This window comes from Lates calcarifer, linkage group LG6 (assembly GCF_001640805.2).
Source record: "Lates calcarifer isolate ASB-BC8 linkage group LG6, TLL_Latcal_v3, whole genome shotgun sequence".
NCBI lineage: Eukaryota > Metazoa > Chordata > Actinopteri > Centropomidae > Lates > Lates calcarifer.
Genome location: NC_066838.1, coordinates 19,491,886 through 19,508,323, shown reverse-complemented (window position 1 = coordinate 19,508,323; position 16,438 = coordinate 19,491,886). Strand labels below are relative to the sequence as shown.

General features: G+C 41.8%; 2 protein-coding genes across 2 annotated transcripts; both read left to right on the top strand.

Annotated features, from left to right (window-relative positions):
- The first annotated feature begins 2,202 nt into the window (after positions 1-2,202).
- Positions 2,203-7,768, top strand: LOC108900219 (aquaporin AQPAe.a). Its single transcript, XM_018701171.2, has 6 exons — positions 2,203-2,456; positions 3,125-3,316; positions 3,496-3,657; positions 3,788-3,952; positions 4,667-4,747; positions 5,227-7,768. Exons 1-6 carry the CDS (start codon positions 2,442-2,444, stop codon positions 5,440-5,442), a joined length of 831 nt encoding a protein of 276 aa, XP_018556687.1. The 5' UTR covers positions 2,203-2,441; the 3' UTR covers positions 5,443-7,768.
- Positions 7,769-7,799: 31 nt separating this feature from the next.
- mipb (major intrinsic protein of lens fiber b) lies at positions 7,800-16,334 on the top strand. Its single transcript, XM_018701172.2, has 6 exons — positions 7,800-9,900; positions 10,121-10,285; positions 10,383-10,463; positions 10,593-12,940; positions 13,412-13,634; positions 14,010-16,334. Exons 1-4 carry the CDS (start codon positions 9,541-9,543, stop codon positions 10,776-10,778), a joined length of 792 nt encoding a protein of 263 aa, XP_018556688.1. The 5' UTR covers positions 7,800-9,540; the 3' UTR covers positions 10,779-12,940; positions 13,412-13,634; positions 14,010-16,334.
- The last annotated feature ends 104 nt before the right edge of the window (positions 16,335-16,438 follow it).

Genomic DNA, 16,438 nt, shown 5'->3' with positions numbered 1-16,438 from the left:
TGGGCTTAGCCCCACAAAAGGGGGGATAACAGTTACACAGTTGCCGTGGAGAGGAGGGGGTAATCCACGGTATAATGGGGCACACCAACACTACCCCCTCCACCCTTCCATCCCGCTCCCCCCACCCCAACCAACCAGTTCATTCTGGACTTGGTCTGAGGGCCCCTGATGCCCAGGAGAATCAGTCCGATCTCTAAACACCTCCATAATCACTGTGAGCATCATGTCAGCTGCCTCCATCCTGCTGCTGAAATGTGCATATTGCAGTAAATTGAAAAAATAATGTCATAATGCAAAGCAGCTCCAACTTGTTACACTTCTGACATTTCCAAATTCATATCCCCAGTTTTGCGTTAATCAGAGGAATTCTGTCCCTTTTTTGCGAAACATCTTCACAAAGGTGTGTGCTTGTTTGATGTCAAAGAGTGAAAATGAAAAGCATGAACAGATGGAGCATCACAATAGGCTCTATGGCAACAGCATCATGAAACAGTTTGTCCCCATGGTGATCAGAGCGATACCTCACAAGTAGTTTGTGGAGGGTGGGAGGACAATATATTCCAGTTCTTTGGGTAGAGTGTCAACATAACACAGCAGGGAAGTCTTACATTCGACTGTACCTTTTCACCTTGCTATTTTCTCCATACTTGTCTGTTCCACAGTGTACAAAGCCTGTCGATCCCACAGCAAACCTGGACCTTTTGAGGACCTAATTTACCTCCTGTAGATGAAGCATTAGAGGAGAGAGGGAAAAGCCATGTTTATCTCATATTTATCTGCTGCTGAAATACAATATATGACCCATTGGATCGTTTCAAAGCAGACAATGTGATGTGGTCTGTTCTTGTCTCTGCTCACTGATGGCCCCTCTCTCCTGTGAATGATATGAAAATCAGGCTGAGCTGCAGTAATGGGTGCCAGGTGCTCAGGACACGCCAACGCAGTTCAGCCCAACAAGAGACAACAGAACAATTCATCACAACATTTCTATGTTGTGTTAATGTAATACTTTTGTATGTACATATTTCATATTTTTAAATGTTAAGGCAGTTGAAATTCTTATTGTCAACAAATCTCATGAAAAGAGCAAAATCAACAACAGGTTACTCTGCTTCTCAATACTCGTGGCTCTTAGTCCCAAACCCTTAGATATTTATTGAAGAAATGTATTTAACAAGACTTGAGAATCATTGTAGCAGCTTTGTCCTGATGATTAAAGGAAAAGTCAGGGATCACCAACTAATCGCGAGGGCAACATGAATGTTTGTACCAGATTTCATATGCATCAATTCAATAATTGTTGAGATATTTCAGTCTGGACCAAAGTGGTGGACCATTGCCTTCAGAGAGTGATGCACCTGAAAACTGGTCACAAATACATAGTGCCATTTTGAAAAAAAAGCTCAGTGATTTCCTTAAACAACTGGCAACAGCTGCAACACAATCTATATATAATGTATTTGGACACCAAATGGAGCTCTGTGGCACAGAGGAACAAGCAACAAGAGGCCATGCATTTAAAAAAAAAAAAAAAAGTTTAGAGGCTGTAGTTAGTGGTGGTGTTGTACTGGACTTTGTATTTATATTGAATTTAATATTCTTACCCACCCCTGTCTGTAAATGGGATGAACAAAATATAGCACAGTCCAGTTAAGCACTACTTCAAACTAGCTCCACAGTAATACGTAGTATACAATAATTTAATACAGTCAAAACTGAGTATTGTCATATTTGTTAAGGTAGAATTGATGGCTGAGTTGTTAGATTGCCTTTTTGGAATTTGGAAAGATGATTTCACCTCTTTTGTTCAATGACTTCTATGTCATATTTGTCCCAAAAAAAAAAAACCCTACCTGATCTGAAGCTGACAAATGCTACTGTGTGGCATTTAACTGTAACCGTAAATGGCCCTGTGCTTATACTTGTGATCAAGTCATTTCAGTCACTTTCCATTAAGTGGTTGTATTATTTTGTGTCCTCGCTGCAGTGTATTTGATTTATCCAGACATCGTGTGACCCTCTGAAGTGGCCACAATCACTTCAGTTTGAGGATAAGTGAAAGGATCCATTTAGTTTTATTGGAGATGTATTAAATTGCTCAAGGTCAGTAGAACCTGTTGGAGGAAAATTGTGAGAGTATGGTGTTGCGTGCACAAGCTTCAGGAGGCATTTTTTCAAGGTTACTGGGCAAAGTTTCTGCACAGGAAGACTTGATAGGGCCTGAGGTGTAGGGTAAGGAGAGGACGAGGAGAGAGAGACAGAGGGGGAGGAGGCTGCTCTCATCAAAGGACCTCTCAGACTCTACAAGTTAATGAGGGATGTAGCAGAGACCCTTAAGTCCTTAGACCCTGACAGCTATACACAGGCAGAGGGACAGGCAGGCAGACGGCGGTACAGAAAAAAAGAAAGGAACTGAGGACAACATACTCATTGAGTCTGAAATGACGTGGCGTGAGGTAAGCATCTTATTTTATTGTATTGCTGTTAAAATCCCTAATGATTTTGTCTCACGAGTTCTTAAATATCCTGAAACAAAAAAGTGTTTCTGTACTGTGTATTTTATGGGTGGTTGAACTCCTGCAGTAAATACAGCACTTTGTTGGTAATTAGGTCAGAGGATTTAGAAATGTTATCACTTCACAAAAACCAAAAGCATATAAAACCTATCAGTAATAATCACTGCATTTGTGATGTCGCTTGTGTTAGCGATACAGTAAGTGTTGTCTGTGCCTCATTTCATGTTTTTAAGACCATTTTATTACCCTTGACCGTTTTTATAACTTTCCTTTTTTTAAATAGCTTTTTAAAGTTAGATTTTCAACATAAGCAGCATTTACAAAATAAACACACTTGTAAGTTTTTTTAGCCTCTGTTGGCAGTGGAAAGATTGTCTTAGGAAGTAGGTAGAGAAACATAATCATCAGCATATTATATACAGCCTTTATTAGGCTCTGTGACTAAGGAAAGTATATGACTGAGTCACACAATTTAAAATTTATAATCATGGAACCAAGAATCATTTGATTTTTGATTCCAGTTTTTCTGTTTTAATTTACCTCACATTTAAAATGTTTGCTTGACTAAATATAGCCCATCTTTGTTTACACCACTTTTTTCCGAGGAGCTACGGAGTCGGCAGTTCTGGAGAGCCACGTTAGCAGAGCTGCTTGGCACCCTGGTGTTAGTAAGCACCGTGCTGGGTGCCTCTGTGCCAGGTCCGGGAGAGACCCTTGGGGGACCTCTGTACCCAGCTGTTGCAGTGGGGGTGGTGATTATTGCACTGGCACACTGTTTTGGAGAAATAAGCGGGGCACAGGTGAACGTCCTTCAGTCACATGTTGATTTTAAAATGTTATTTTTCTTTTTTCTGATTGACTTGAACTTGATGGAAACTCTCTGTTGGTGGTAACACAGCAGCTGTCAGTGGTAAAAGAAGTACTAAGAGTCCTCACTTAAGTATAAATCTTTTTTTTTTCTCACCTGCTCTCTGATCAGGTGAACCCAGCAGTGACTCTGTCTCTGTTGGCCACTCGGAGGGTGGACGTTGTCAGGGCCCTTGTTTACATTGCTGCACAGTGTTTGGGGGCTTCTTTAGGAACTGGAGCCCTCTACCTGGCCCTGCCGCTGAAAACCACAGCAGAGCACTTCGTCAACAGGGTCAGTTCTCAAAATATTGTGTCACCTTTTAAAGTTTGAGAGACATGACATCTTCACTGAATATTTCTGCTCACTTATCCTGTTCCTCTTCCTCTCTCCTTGGGCCTTTTTTTTTTTTTACATCACTCAGGTGCCTATAGAACTGAATGCAGCTCAGGCTCTGGGCATAGAGGTTTTGTGCACCTTCCAGATGGTGTTCACTGTGTTCTCAGTGGAGGACCAGCGACGGAGGGACTGCCCAGAACCAGGAAACTTAGCCATTGGATTAGCACACACCGCTGGAGTGTTAATAGGGGTAAGCTTAGCTTTCATACAGATTTATGTTACTTCCATGCAAATGTAATTGACTCAGTAATTCATTTCCTGCTTAGTTTTGCTGCTGCGAGTTGTTGATTTCCAGTTGGGCTTATTATTTGCTCCCACTTCCCCCTTGCACAACAGTGCCCCAACACTGCCCATTAGCTTTCCTGTGGGGTCACAGTAACCCTGACCTTTGACCTTTAACTACCAAATCCTAATCAGTTTTTCCTTGAGTTCCAGTTTCCACTGATCTATAAAAAATATCTATTGTCCTTTTTTACTTGTTACTTCATTTTGAAAGTTAGAACTTATGTCCCTGCCAGGATCCTGTATTGATGATGACTGTGTTTCCCGTGATCTGATTGGTCAGTAGTTGGGCTGTGGGCAGGTTTTGATCTGACAGTCTGATGTTAATCTACTCCTGGCCCCATTCGTTGTATGATGGTTTGATTTGTTATGAGATTTATCTTATTAGATATTTTTGGTTCTTAAAAGCTGATTTAACATTTGTCATTGCAACAAGTCCTGAAGGCCAAACCTGGGGTTTATTGACAGTTAGCTGGATCATTATCAAGATGTTCTAGGGTGAATTCTATAAGTTAATTCATTTTCAGATACACATGTCTTGCTTTTGTTGATCCCTTGCTGATCTGATGACTCCCTGATGGTATTGCATGATAAATGTGTGTATGTGTTGTTCTTCTGTCAGGCAAGGTTCTCTGGTGCGTGTATGAATCCTGCACGTGCTCTGGGTCCCGCGATCATCACTGGTTTCTGGGAAAATCACTGGGTGAGAGAGAAATCCAAAACCTGTCTCCATAGTAACACTCCTCTGATTGTCTAGTGCTACTGTCTTATAAATGTTGTACAGTTTGGTTGGAATGGCTCATGATATCAGTATTTCCAGAATCTTAATGGCCCTGGAAAAAACAACCTTGTAATCCTGTGAAACAGTGATGTTCATTCATGTGTTTTAAATAGATTTAGGACAATGGAGGTCTATGGCAGGTTACCAGGTTTTGGCTACATAGGTAACAGCTGATAAAAGGATCAATTTATTGTCAGTTTTGCTCTCTTCATGGGATTTGTTGACAGTGAAATAAAAATATTTAATATCACCAGACTTATCCTTTTAATTCCTTCAAATGTAAAATCCAACTGATAATCAAGTTAAAGGATGGTTTTGGGCCATTCAGATAAACTAAAAGCGTCTCTCCGTCCATAAACTTATATCTAAACATAACCTATTTTTCCTTTGCTCTCCTGCAGGTTTACTGGATCGGACCAGTGCTCGGCTCTGTACTGGGTGGAGTGTCCCATGAGTTCTTCTTTGCACGGAGTGCCTCTCGCCAGAAGCTGGTGGCTTGTCTGACCTGTAAGGATATTGAGATCGTGGAGACAGCCAGTATGACTGGATCATCACTGTCCACGGTCACACAGAATGCCATGCGAGCCAAACAGGCCAACAAACAGGATAATAACTGAGGACACATGCATTAAAAAAAACACATAGAAACACACACAGACACACATTCTGCAATACTACAGTGATTTTTATGAAGATGCATAGTGTACAGTTCAGCTGTGTATACTATAAGGTTAAACTTCTGACATATGAAAACTCCATACATGATTGATTATGTCTTGCAATATAGAAAGTAATACAGTGGCTGCCAATGAGGTGGGTTATCATACAGGAATTTTAAAACACTTGATAAATTGTAGGTCTTGATGAAGAAATATTTAAATTGTAGGCAAACCACAGTAGAGGATAATCAATCAATGTACCAGCAACTCAAAACATGAATGAATGTATTGACATTCCAATTTCCAATGAGTTTCGGAGGCTTTTTTCACTTCACACATTTTGACCTGGTGGTACCAGTAGGAACGCGCAGGTGTAAATAATTAGATTAATGATGCTGAATTCAGTGTAGCTGCTTTGGTTTCAAGGTCCTGGTATTGTTCATGCTGGCATGACTGTAACAGAGTCACCATTAATGTTACTAGTAACACCTTTGCTTTTGCTACTATGACTAGTCAAAATGTCTGCTGTGAAAAAGCTCCATAATACAAGATTTCTACCCTAAAACAGCCTTTGGTAACTGGTAGGCTAACTATGTACATGTGATTGAGGGAAAAGTATAACGTAAACAACATATACAAGGTAGCACAGAAAAGGAAATAATCAACTTTAGCACCAGTACTTCAAAACTTGTTTGTTACTTCCCACCTCCAATGATCTGTAACTTCAGGGAGTAAAAACAAATCTGGTAACTTCAGATGAACACAATCATTGTTGCCACAAGTGACATTTAACATGACTACAGTTAATATTTTAACCTTTTATCTTCTTTATGATAATAATGTAGGCTATCAAGTGACAATATAAAAACAATGTGACAATGTGAAATTTGTCTCATGTAGTGATAAACCTGCAGAGAATGATCACCTTAATCTGCAGCTTTAAAGAGTTTTGTAGTGAGTCTCAACTCATTTTTATTCTGCCTCAGTTTTACTGTTTATCCTTTCAGTGTCTGTCCATTGAAACACTGTCAGGCTCATAATGTTCAAAAAACAAAATCTGGCTCAAATGAGTTTGTTTCCCTGTTGCTCTTTACTGCCCATGTGGAGAGAACTCAATGGTGAAGCTGCATTATAAAGGGGCTGAGTGTGACCTTTGAGGTCCTAGCTGCCTGTCATTAGTGTATGTAAAAGTGTAGCCAATATTGTGAGATTCAGTATTGTTACTTTCACATTTGCACATCATTAGAATATATAATGGAGGCTCATTGAAATCCTGCTGAAAAACACCCTTATGTTCACCATTTTTTAGTTTCATCTCATGTTTGTGAATGCTTTGAAATGCTAAATAGGTCCTTGCCCCGCACTGCAGGTTCAATGATGCTCTCAATCAGCCCAACATCTCTCTCATGTTTGTGCCTGTTAGTGTCTGTCTCTTCTCCGGGGGCGCCTATTCACAATCAAATGGACCTTCATATCTCTGTAACGGCTCTGCAGAAAGAACACCGTCAGTGGAAATAAGCTTTGTAATTTGAAATGCATACAACAAGCGTACTCGTGTGTGTGTGTATGTGTGTGTGTACATGCATGTTTAGGTGTGTGAGAGACAATATTTTTTGCTTTCCTGAAACCTTTATTCATATGTTCATGATTTTTTTTGGCATAAATTGCTGCATGTCTTGTCCTAAAATATATTTTAAAGGGTCACTTCACTCAGCTCAACTGGTATTCAGTCATGCAGACAGATGTGGTTTCACAATATTATGCCTCTATCCCAGTACACTCTGTGCACCTAGTGGTAAGTGAGAAAAAAATTTTGGTTTTTCTTTTGTGATTTGGATGAACTGACCATTTAAAATCAACATGTAACATTCTAAACATTATATTTATTGTGTATCAACATTAATATTTTGGGTTCAAAAATACTGTACGTTATATTATCTGGACTCATAAAATAAAACCATGTTAGTGATCAGTATCACTGTAGCAGTATAATTGCATGCACAGCGCACACATACTCAAACATGAACACAATGATCTGCAATAAACTGTTTACACACACACACACACACACACAGACACAATAGCTATAACTGCCACGGTGCCGCCAGCATTTTGCATTGTGTGTGTTCTTTCTAACATGTATAAAAGGGAGTTAAAACGGCAAGCTCAGCGCTCTGCTTTCATCACCCCCCCCCCTTCACCTCCCTCAACAGTGATGGCTCTCGACTGGTCAGCGTGATGCCCTGGTGCTCCTCAGTAACCCCATCATCCACCCCTCCCTCCCCCCTCCCCCCTATACCCTCCACATCCCTGCTACTGCACTACTGCACCTCTGCCTTTATCCAGCTCTCCACACATGGGGAACATTCAGGGCTTCGGGTATACATCCTCCTGCAACACACACACACACACACAGGCAAACACACACTCTCACACATTGCAAACCTCTGCCAAGTACCTCCTAGAAGCCCCTGACACAATCCGCTGTATTATGTAAATTACTGTTGGTTCGCTGCTCGTGGATCTCTGTTTTTTCCCGCACTTTCATTTTCATTGTTTTCCCCTTGCATTGTTGCCTTTCTCCTTTCCTCACATCAGCCAGATTTACTACTTCTTCTTCTTCACCTTTCTCATGCACCCACTACATGGCGTTGGCAGTGAAGGCTCTGAGCTCTGAGGCAATGCCAAGTTCAGGTTTTAGTGTTTGTAATTGCAGGCCTCAGCAATGACCACTGCCACCACAAATAGACATTTCTCCTCTTAAAGATAACTAATTATCATCAACAGTGTTTGGTGTTGTAACTTTCTCCAGAGCAATAAACAGAGGCAGTAAATGTGATCCTGAACTCAAGCCATGGCTTTAGCTTTTAGGCATAGCATTTAACACCGTAGATTTAACACAATTCTCTGCTAGCTGTTGCTTCTGTGCTTTAGTTTAATATGTATTTTTGTCTTGTCTCTGTCCATACATAGCCCACATGCTTGTTACAGACAATGGTTTCACAGGGTCAGGCATTTCAGTGTATGGGTCAGTTCAGCGCTGTTAGCTTTAGGCACTTCCGTCCGGGGCCCCAACTGTATTATCTGCATGTGTGTATATGCAGGCGTGTCTGTATGTCTGTGTGTCTGTGTGTGTGTACGTGTGTGTGTTGTGTCCATGTCTTTGTGCATGCATGTGTACTTTCTGTCCTTGTCCATCAGCATTTGTGTCCCCTGATTATGACAGTTATGATATGTCAACAGATGACATACGCCCCAAAGAAAATGTTCTCCTCTCGGCTCCAGCTGCTCTTCGCCGTGGCTGTTCCTCCTAGTCCCCCCCCCCCCCCCCGAAAATAAGATGCAAACCTTTCCAGTGGTTTCTTTCTCTTTACCTCCCGTTAAATGTCTCTCGTGGATTTCACTCTTTCTCTCTCATCTGTCTCAGATACACTGCCTCTTTTGGCCTTGGTTTGCTATGGGGGGGCGACAGAGGGGTTAAGTTTGTTTGATTTAGGATGTCCCGCACTGCTACCCCCCGCCCTTGGCCCTACAGGGGGATTATGGCGTCACCTGGGGCCCCTGGGGGGGTATTATAAAGCCCCTGACTGGCCCTCTCCCCTCCGTCAGAGAGGCTAAAAGGTCCAACGGACACTCTGTCTATCCCCGTCTCTACTTTAGAAATACCCCTGTAGCATTGATGCCCACCTCCTCTTGACAACTCATCCCACCTGAGATCTCCACCAACACTCCCACATTATCTTACACCTATGTCTTTGCGACAGGTGGACAGAGGTGGCAAGCGAACGCAGCTGAGTTGACTTTAACAACCCAGTTCACGGCTTGGTAAAGACTCGAGTGGATTCGTCTGTTGACGTTCTGAAATTCTGTTTTGTCTTTGAACAGACTCTCTAAGTGTTTTTGGTCAGCTGAGTTAGCTGACAACAAAAGGAAGATCCTTTTTTTGTTATTTTTGGCATTTGAAGAGGACTGAAAAGGTACACATTTACCTTTTCTAGACTCATCCTGATTTAATATTTTCTTCATCTGGTGGAGAGCCTCAAGTGAACAGTCACCATGTGGGAGTTCCGGTCCATGAATTTTTGGCGGGCAGTCTTCGCAGAGTTCTTTGGGACCATGTTCTTCGTATTTTTCGGCATGGGCGCTGCCTTGCGCTGGACCACCGGGCCTCACCATGTCCTTCATGTGGCCCTGTGCTTCGGGCTGGCAGCTGCCACCCTCATCCAGTCCATTGGCCACATCAGTGGCGGCCACATCAACCCTGCCGTCACATTTGCCTACCTTGTTGGCTCTCAGATGTCTCTTTTCCGTGCCATTTTCTACATGGTCGCCCAGTGCCTGGGTGCTGTAGCTGGGGCCGCTGTGCTGTATGGGGTCACACCCGGTAACATGAGAGGCAACATGGCGATGAACACGGTAAGAAGATGGATGCTTCAGATGAAAAGAAATAGAAGTTTTTGGGGTGACACAGCATTTATTTTAGAGTTTAGGAATTTGTCGAATTTAGTAAAAGAGGATTTCACCAGTGGTATCAATTCAGGTTCAACCAGGCCATCCATCCAGGCCAGTCATTTCATGTAACTCTTTTCTCAACTCAAGTAATTTTCTTTAATGTTTTTCTGTCATCTATCTTCAGCTGCAGCCTGGCATCAGCCTGGGAATGGCCACCACTGTGGAGGTTTTCCTCACCATGCAGCTTGTGGTGTGCATCTTTGCTGTGACCGATGAGAGGAGAAACGGACGTCTGGGATCTGCTGCCCTCTCTATCGGCTTCTCTGTCACCATTGGACATCTCATGGGGGTGAGACACATGGAAAAACAGTGACAGATACAGATACACATGGTTAAGTGTGAATATTTTTAAAACACAATACAGTAACAAATGCTTTGTGTTTCAGATGTACTACACCGGTGCTGGAATGAACCCCGCTCGGTCCTTTGCCCCTGCTGTGCTCTTCAGGAACTTCATCAACCACTGGGTAAGACCTCAAATCACTCTGAGGGGATCAATCACCCCCTCAGCTTTCACTTCACTCTCAGCAGGAGTCATAAATGACTGATCACTGTATGGGCTGATAAATGCTAACGCTGATGTTTGCTGCCGGTAGGTGTACTGGGTTGGGCCTATGATAGGAGGTGCCATGGGCGCCCTCCTGTATGATTTCATGCTGTTCCCACGCATGAGAGGTCTGTCTGAGCGCCTGGCCACACTGAAGGGCAGTCGGCCCCCCGAGAGCGAGACCCAGCAGGACACCCGCGGGGAGCCCATTGAGCTCAAGACGCAAGCCCTATAAACCGGCCCCTGCCCCCTTCTCCAATTGGGGCTGAGGGATGAGGGACAAGGCCCTGAGCTACGCCAACCCCACCTCCACTGCCCCCCCATCACCCATGTCTCCACACACCATCACACAAGACTAACCCAAATACTCACATCTAGACTAACACATAATATGATTCTCCCAGTGCCACTGTAAAAACCGACACACATACACATACAGGTTCACAACCTTCAACCTCAACACACAACAAGACTCCTCTATCCCAAGTCCTCACTCTGTATTCTGAACTGGACATTGTGTTTTTGATAAGTGGTGACCAGAACCTGAACCAGCAGCTGCCTCATCTCCCCCTCCCACCATCTCACCCGCCTGCTTCCTCCTCCCAGCCAGGCCTTCATCTGCGATACAAAGAAGGAGCGTGGAAAACATGAATTCAAGCATAGAGGTTTGGGGAGGCGGGTGCTAGAAAGAGGGGGAGGCCATGGGCAGAATGAGGGTGAGGCAGGGATGTGGGTATAAGGGTAAGAGGGCATGGGGCAGGTGAGGGTGGAGCAGAGGGGTGGGGATTGGGGTTTGGGTAGGGTAAAGAGGGCAACACTCTGGGTTTGTGGTCGTTTCAAGTTGGGTTAGACCAGTGAAGATGGGCATGCTTTACATTATTCATCTGATTTATCTCCATTTAAATTTTTTTTAGGTTCATTTTGTTTTCTGCACTTCAGACACAAGACGTGGATGTATGATACCATTAGATTTTACCAGGGTTTCACTACTTTCAATCACTACATTTTATCTGTGGGTTTGTGTTTGTGTGTGTGTGGATACCTCTGCAGTACATGTGTGTGCGCAAGTGTGTGCGTGAGAGTGAGCGCGTGCATGTGCGTGTGCCTGCTCGTATGTATGAGTGTGTTTGCAAGTGAGTGTGTATATGTGTGTATGTGCGTGATCAAGATTGCAGATACAGTACTTTTTATTTCGTTTTATTTTCATTACCGCTCTCCTGTTTCGTACCATTGACTGTTTTCATTTTGTCATCAATTTTTAAGACACGATCATTTCTCCTCCCCTCACTGTGGTATTTGCTATGATATTCATTTTTACATAAACCATCTGCTTTTTTTTCTTCTTTTTTTTTTGTTCTGAACCAGCGCAATCCAAAGGAAATGTTGTATCCCAGGCTTTGATAGTAGGTCTGTTCACTGCAGATCAGCTGTGCAAGCTTTACATTGAGTCTCCTTTTATTATTTGATCCTTACTGGGAGCACAAGGCGTTTCAATAAAATTTCAATGATAATAAACATAAAAACTTGATACAAGGTTCGGGTCATTTTTGTTCCTTTAACCTTTGCACTTTTGAGGAGTTGTTAAGGGCATGGAGGTAAGTGTAAGCTGCAATAAATAGTTTCTGACCAGAAGATGGCGAAAAGAGCACATTACAGACACATCTAAAATTAGAATTAGTTGAGGGAACCTCTGTGATTATTGGGTAAGAATGAATCATAAAAGGCAGTAGTTCACAGTAGCAAAGTGCTATAATAGATTAGTTTGGTGTTTGTAGGGAGGAGTTGTTTGGGTAAGACAGGGTCCACCCCACCGAGGACTATTGCTCCTCTTTGATAAGAAACGTGGTTAAAACTGACACATACATTTATCTTCCACTGTGTTCTCTTCTTGTACATCACAGCTGATAACTATAGCATGACTCCACCTCGACCTCATCTACGGTGGCCTTGAAATTCAAACCACAATTTAGCCTAAATAAACACAGCAGAACTGATATACAAAATCATCTCACAATTCACAAAAACATTTCAGGTTATAGTTACAATAAGACAACACTTATTGTTTGCTGTGATGTTAGGGAAAGGCCGCTGGAGACCCAGGAAATTATTCTCTACGTAAGCGGTGTAACATGTATGTACGTCCATGGAGGGCAATCACAGGTCCTCAACATGCCTGCGGTTTGCATCGTTTACGATTGCTCAACTCGATCAAACCGAGAAATCACGAGAGGCTTTTGTTAAATACCGAAAGCTGTTGTTGTTGTTGTTGTTGTTGTTGTTAAGGAGGACAGACAAGAAACCGACAAAAACGACGTTCAAACATGGATTCCAACCGCAGGTGAAAGTGAGAAGCGGAGTCGGTTAGGCCTCGTCCATGCAGTCATGACCTCCTCAAAGGTAATGTAGCTAACCAATGTGGCTATGTTTCTGTCGCTAACTGTTTCCTTAGGTCACTATGTAGCGTTAAAATATTGTTTTTCTTTGTGGTGTTGGGGTTTGTGCCGCTGTAACTGAGCAACAACAGTAACGTCGGTAATTAACTGGACATTTTCATCGTTAGTGAACTTATAGAGTACTAATATGTTGTCGATTTCAGGTTTATTTGGCTTCTGATAGCTAAACAGATATTTACATTTAGATTACTGTTAGTGATACTTTGTTTTTTGATTCAATAGTGTGGTTCTTGTCTCATATGTTGCACCTTGTTCAAACCAGTTGATTTAGCATTTACACCCAGTATCAGTAAAACCACTGAAGACCAGCCAAATTATTTTTCTGTTCCTGTGTTCTCTCTAATTAAAACCATCCTCCCTCTCTGTCCTGAGTCCTGTGTGACTCATGTTAATTGTGATTTGTTGTTCTCTCTAGGCTGCCACTGTGCTTTAACATTGTGTCTGTTGACTGGGCTCCTACAATTAGCCTTGGTTATCAGAGAGGTCAGCTCATGTCGGATACACTGTTTCTAGGAGAGGATGAAGTCCAGAGATATTCAACAAAGACAAACAGATGGTGCAGAGGTCTTGCTGGAGCTCCATGAGTCAGCCCAGAACCCAGAGCCAGAGAACATCACTGAGAATTTACGTGATATAAGGTAAATTAATTGTATTAATACGTGTAGCCAGTTTTTGGACTTTTTCTCTAATGTCCGATTTTTGCTGAGATTCTGGATCATTTTAATATTTATTGAAATGAAACCGTGAGAGAAGTTTTGAGAAAAAAAAGATGATATCTGATATCTGAAATGTGACCCTGCCTACACGCTGCTTTTTGTAAGATGTCAGAAACCGAAAAGGTTGAAAACCCCAGGTTTAATCCTTAATAATGTGTTGTATGTAAAAGCTTGTTATATTACTCATTAAAAAAGACAGATGTGAAATTTTGTGTAAGACTAGCACAATCAACATCTTAGGCTTATAAGGTAAAATGATTCAATCTTTTGCATATTGTGTCTGTGTACTGTTTACAGTTTGCAAACATGAGGCACAAGCCAGAGAGAATGAGTCTGAAGCTGATGGGTCTGGAGCATGAGGACTTCCCCTGGGTGCAAAGTGGTCCTTGCCTGCATTCCTGGTGGCCATAAATAAGAATCTTGTCTGATGGGATTGACACTCGAGACGTGTGAGATAAACATATCCTAAGCTTCACTAAAAACAAGCTAAAATATTCTCAGTGTATAAATTCTTAATTTCACTTTAATTTAAAGACAGAAAGCATTTAAAGCCTGCATACTTGTTCACTGGTTTCTCCATTAGGTGTTGTTTTTTAACTGATATGTTCCAACAGCCAAGCCTGCAGTCTTCATCAGAAATATTGCTGACGCTTCCTGTCAGCTGATTTATGTGGTAACAGGTAGCACAACTATGTCCACATAAATCAGCCGACAGGAAGCTTCAGCAGCACCTCTGAAGACTGTCGGCTTGGCAGTCGAAACATGTCTGGTAAGGAGCCATTATATTACTTGTGACTCATGACTGTATCTTCATTTTTGCATAACTGCTTTGAAAAATTCTGAAAAACATCCAGTATTCAATATTTTACTCTTTTGTTAAGATTACACACTTTTTGTATTTTTATGTTCATGAGAGGCTGAAATGATACATCTTTAGTAGTCTAATATATTTGGATATTAGATTTAATTAAATTACACTTTTTTATTATACCCCTTGCTCCTGACTCTCTGACAGACCCCTACCGCCACAATCACTGTGAGGCCCTTTACTGCTCCAGGTCCTGGCAACAAACAGGATTTGATCCCTTATACTTTGCACAGTAAGCCACCTTACGGTCTCTGCCAATCCCACTGCACCACCAGTCCACCTCACATTTGGAGTAACTTTCAGAGTGCTTTTCAGTCTTCACTTTGGGTGTTTGACTTCAAAATAATTACTGCACCTGGTTGGATTCAAACCTGCAACCTTCACATTGCTAGGCAAACATCTATCAGCCTGAGCTATTCAGTCAGATGCTTGTTAGCTTTTTCTTCTAGCCTTTGAGTGTTTGAAATTGCTCTTGGAAATTAAAATTTACTACACCTGGTTAGGCTTGAACCCGCAACGTTCACATTCCTAACCAAGCATCTATCAGCCTAAGCTATTCAGTCTGATGCTTGATAACTTTTCCTTCTAGCCTTTGAGTGTTTGTAATTGGTCTTGGACTTCAAAATTTACTGCACTTGGTAAGACTCAAACCTGCAACCTTCACATCACCAAGCAAGCATCTATTAGCCTAAACTATTCAGTCAGATGCTTGGTTGCTTTTTCTTCTAGCATTTGAGTGGTTGCATTTGGTTCTAGGACTTAAAAAACAATCATTGCACCAGGCAAGAATTGAACCCACAATCTCCAGACTACTAAGCAGACATCTTATCAGTCTTAGCTATTTAGTCAGATGTTTGCTGGCTATTTCTTCAAGGCTTTGACTGTTTGCATTTGTCCTTAACTCTGTATCCAAGTTTTTGACTTCAAAATTCAATTGTGAACGCACAACCTCTAAACTGAAGAATAACATTATTAAAAACTGTATATATGATTCAAAGACAATCAGAAAACAATAGCATGTTTTTTCTGTTTTTTTTTTTTTTTTTTTTTAGAAATATTCATTTTATTTTGCATATTTCTTTTAAATGTGATGTATGGCTTGGTTTATGACTACTAAGGTGGCACCACAGCACCGAGAGACTCCAGTATTATCGCTAAAGCATCTGTCTCTATTCTGCAGCGGGGGGTGGGGTGGGGGAAGAAAACAAAGAAACAACTCTGACCAGTACAATGGGTTAGAGAAGGAGCTTGGTCCTTACACTGGCTGTATACTGCATCGCTCTATTTCTCTGTCACTCACACACACACAGAAACAGACACCAAATACACTCACACATATTCAGCAACAACATATACTTCTTGACACCTACACCCAAATACATTTACTTGATATGTATCGACAGCTATGTAATTTAAGTATCATAAAACCAAATCCAGACTCTTGCTCCAAAAGTTACAGGTGAAAAAATCCTAATGAAGCAACTGCAGGAATGTTATGTGATGACTTGTGTTTTAAGTGTTAACAAAGTCTGTCTCTGAGTAATGTTCTAGCAGTAGCAATATAAAAACAATATACCAGTGTTGTCTACCTTACTCATGCTTATCCCTCATCATCATAATTGCATATTCTGATAAACTGTGATTATCACCTTGTAGTAACTTGACAGCGCTAGATAAACGGAACAAAAGGGAATACAATAACCATTTTGTTCATTTGAGATGAGAGACTAATAAAAATGACAAACTGAACCAGGTATGGAGAGAGAGAGATCTCTAAGGCCATAGACAGAAACGTAACCTTGACGAGGAGGTAATTGGACCTGCGTTTCTGAAAGAGGAACTGGCTCCCAGCTTGGCT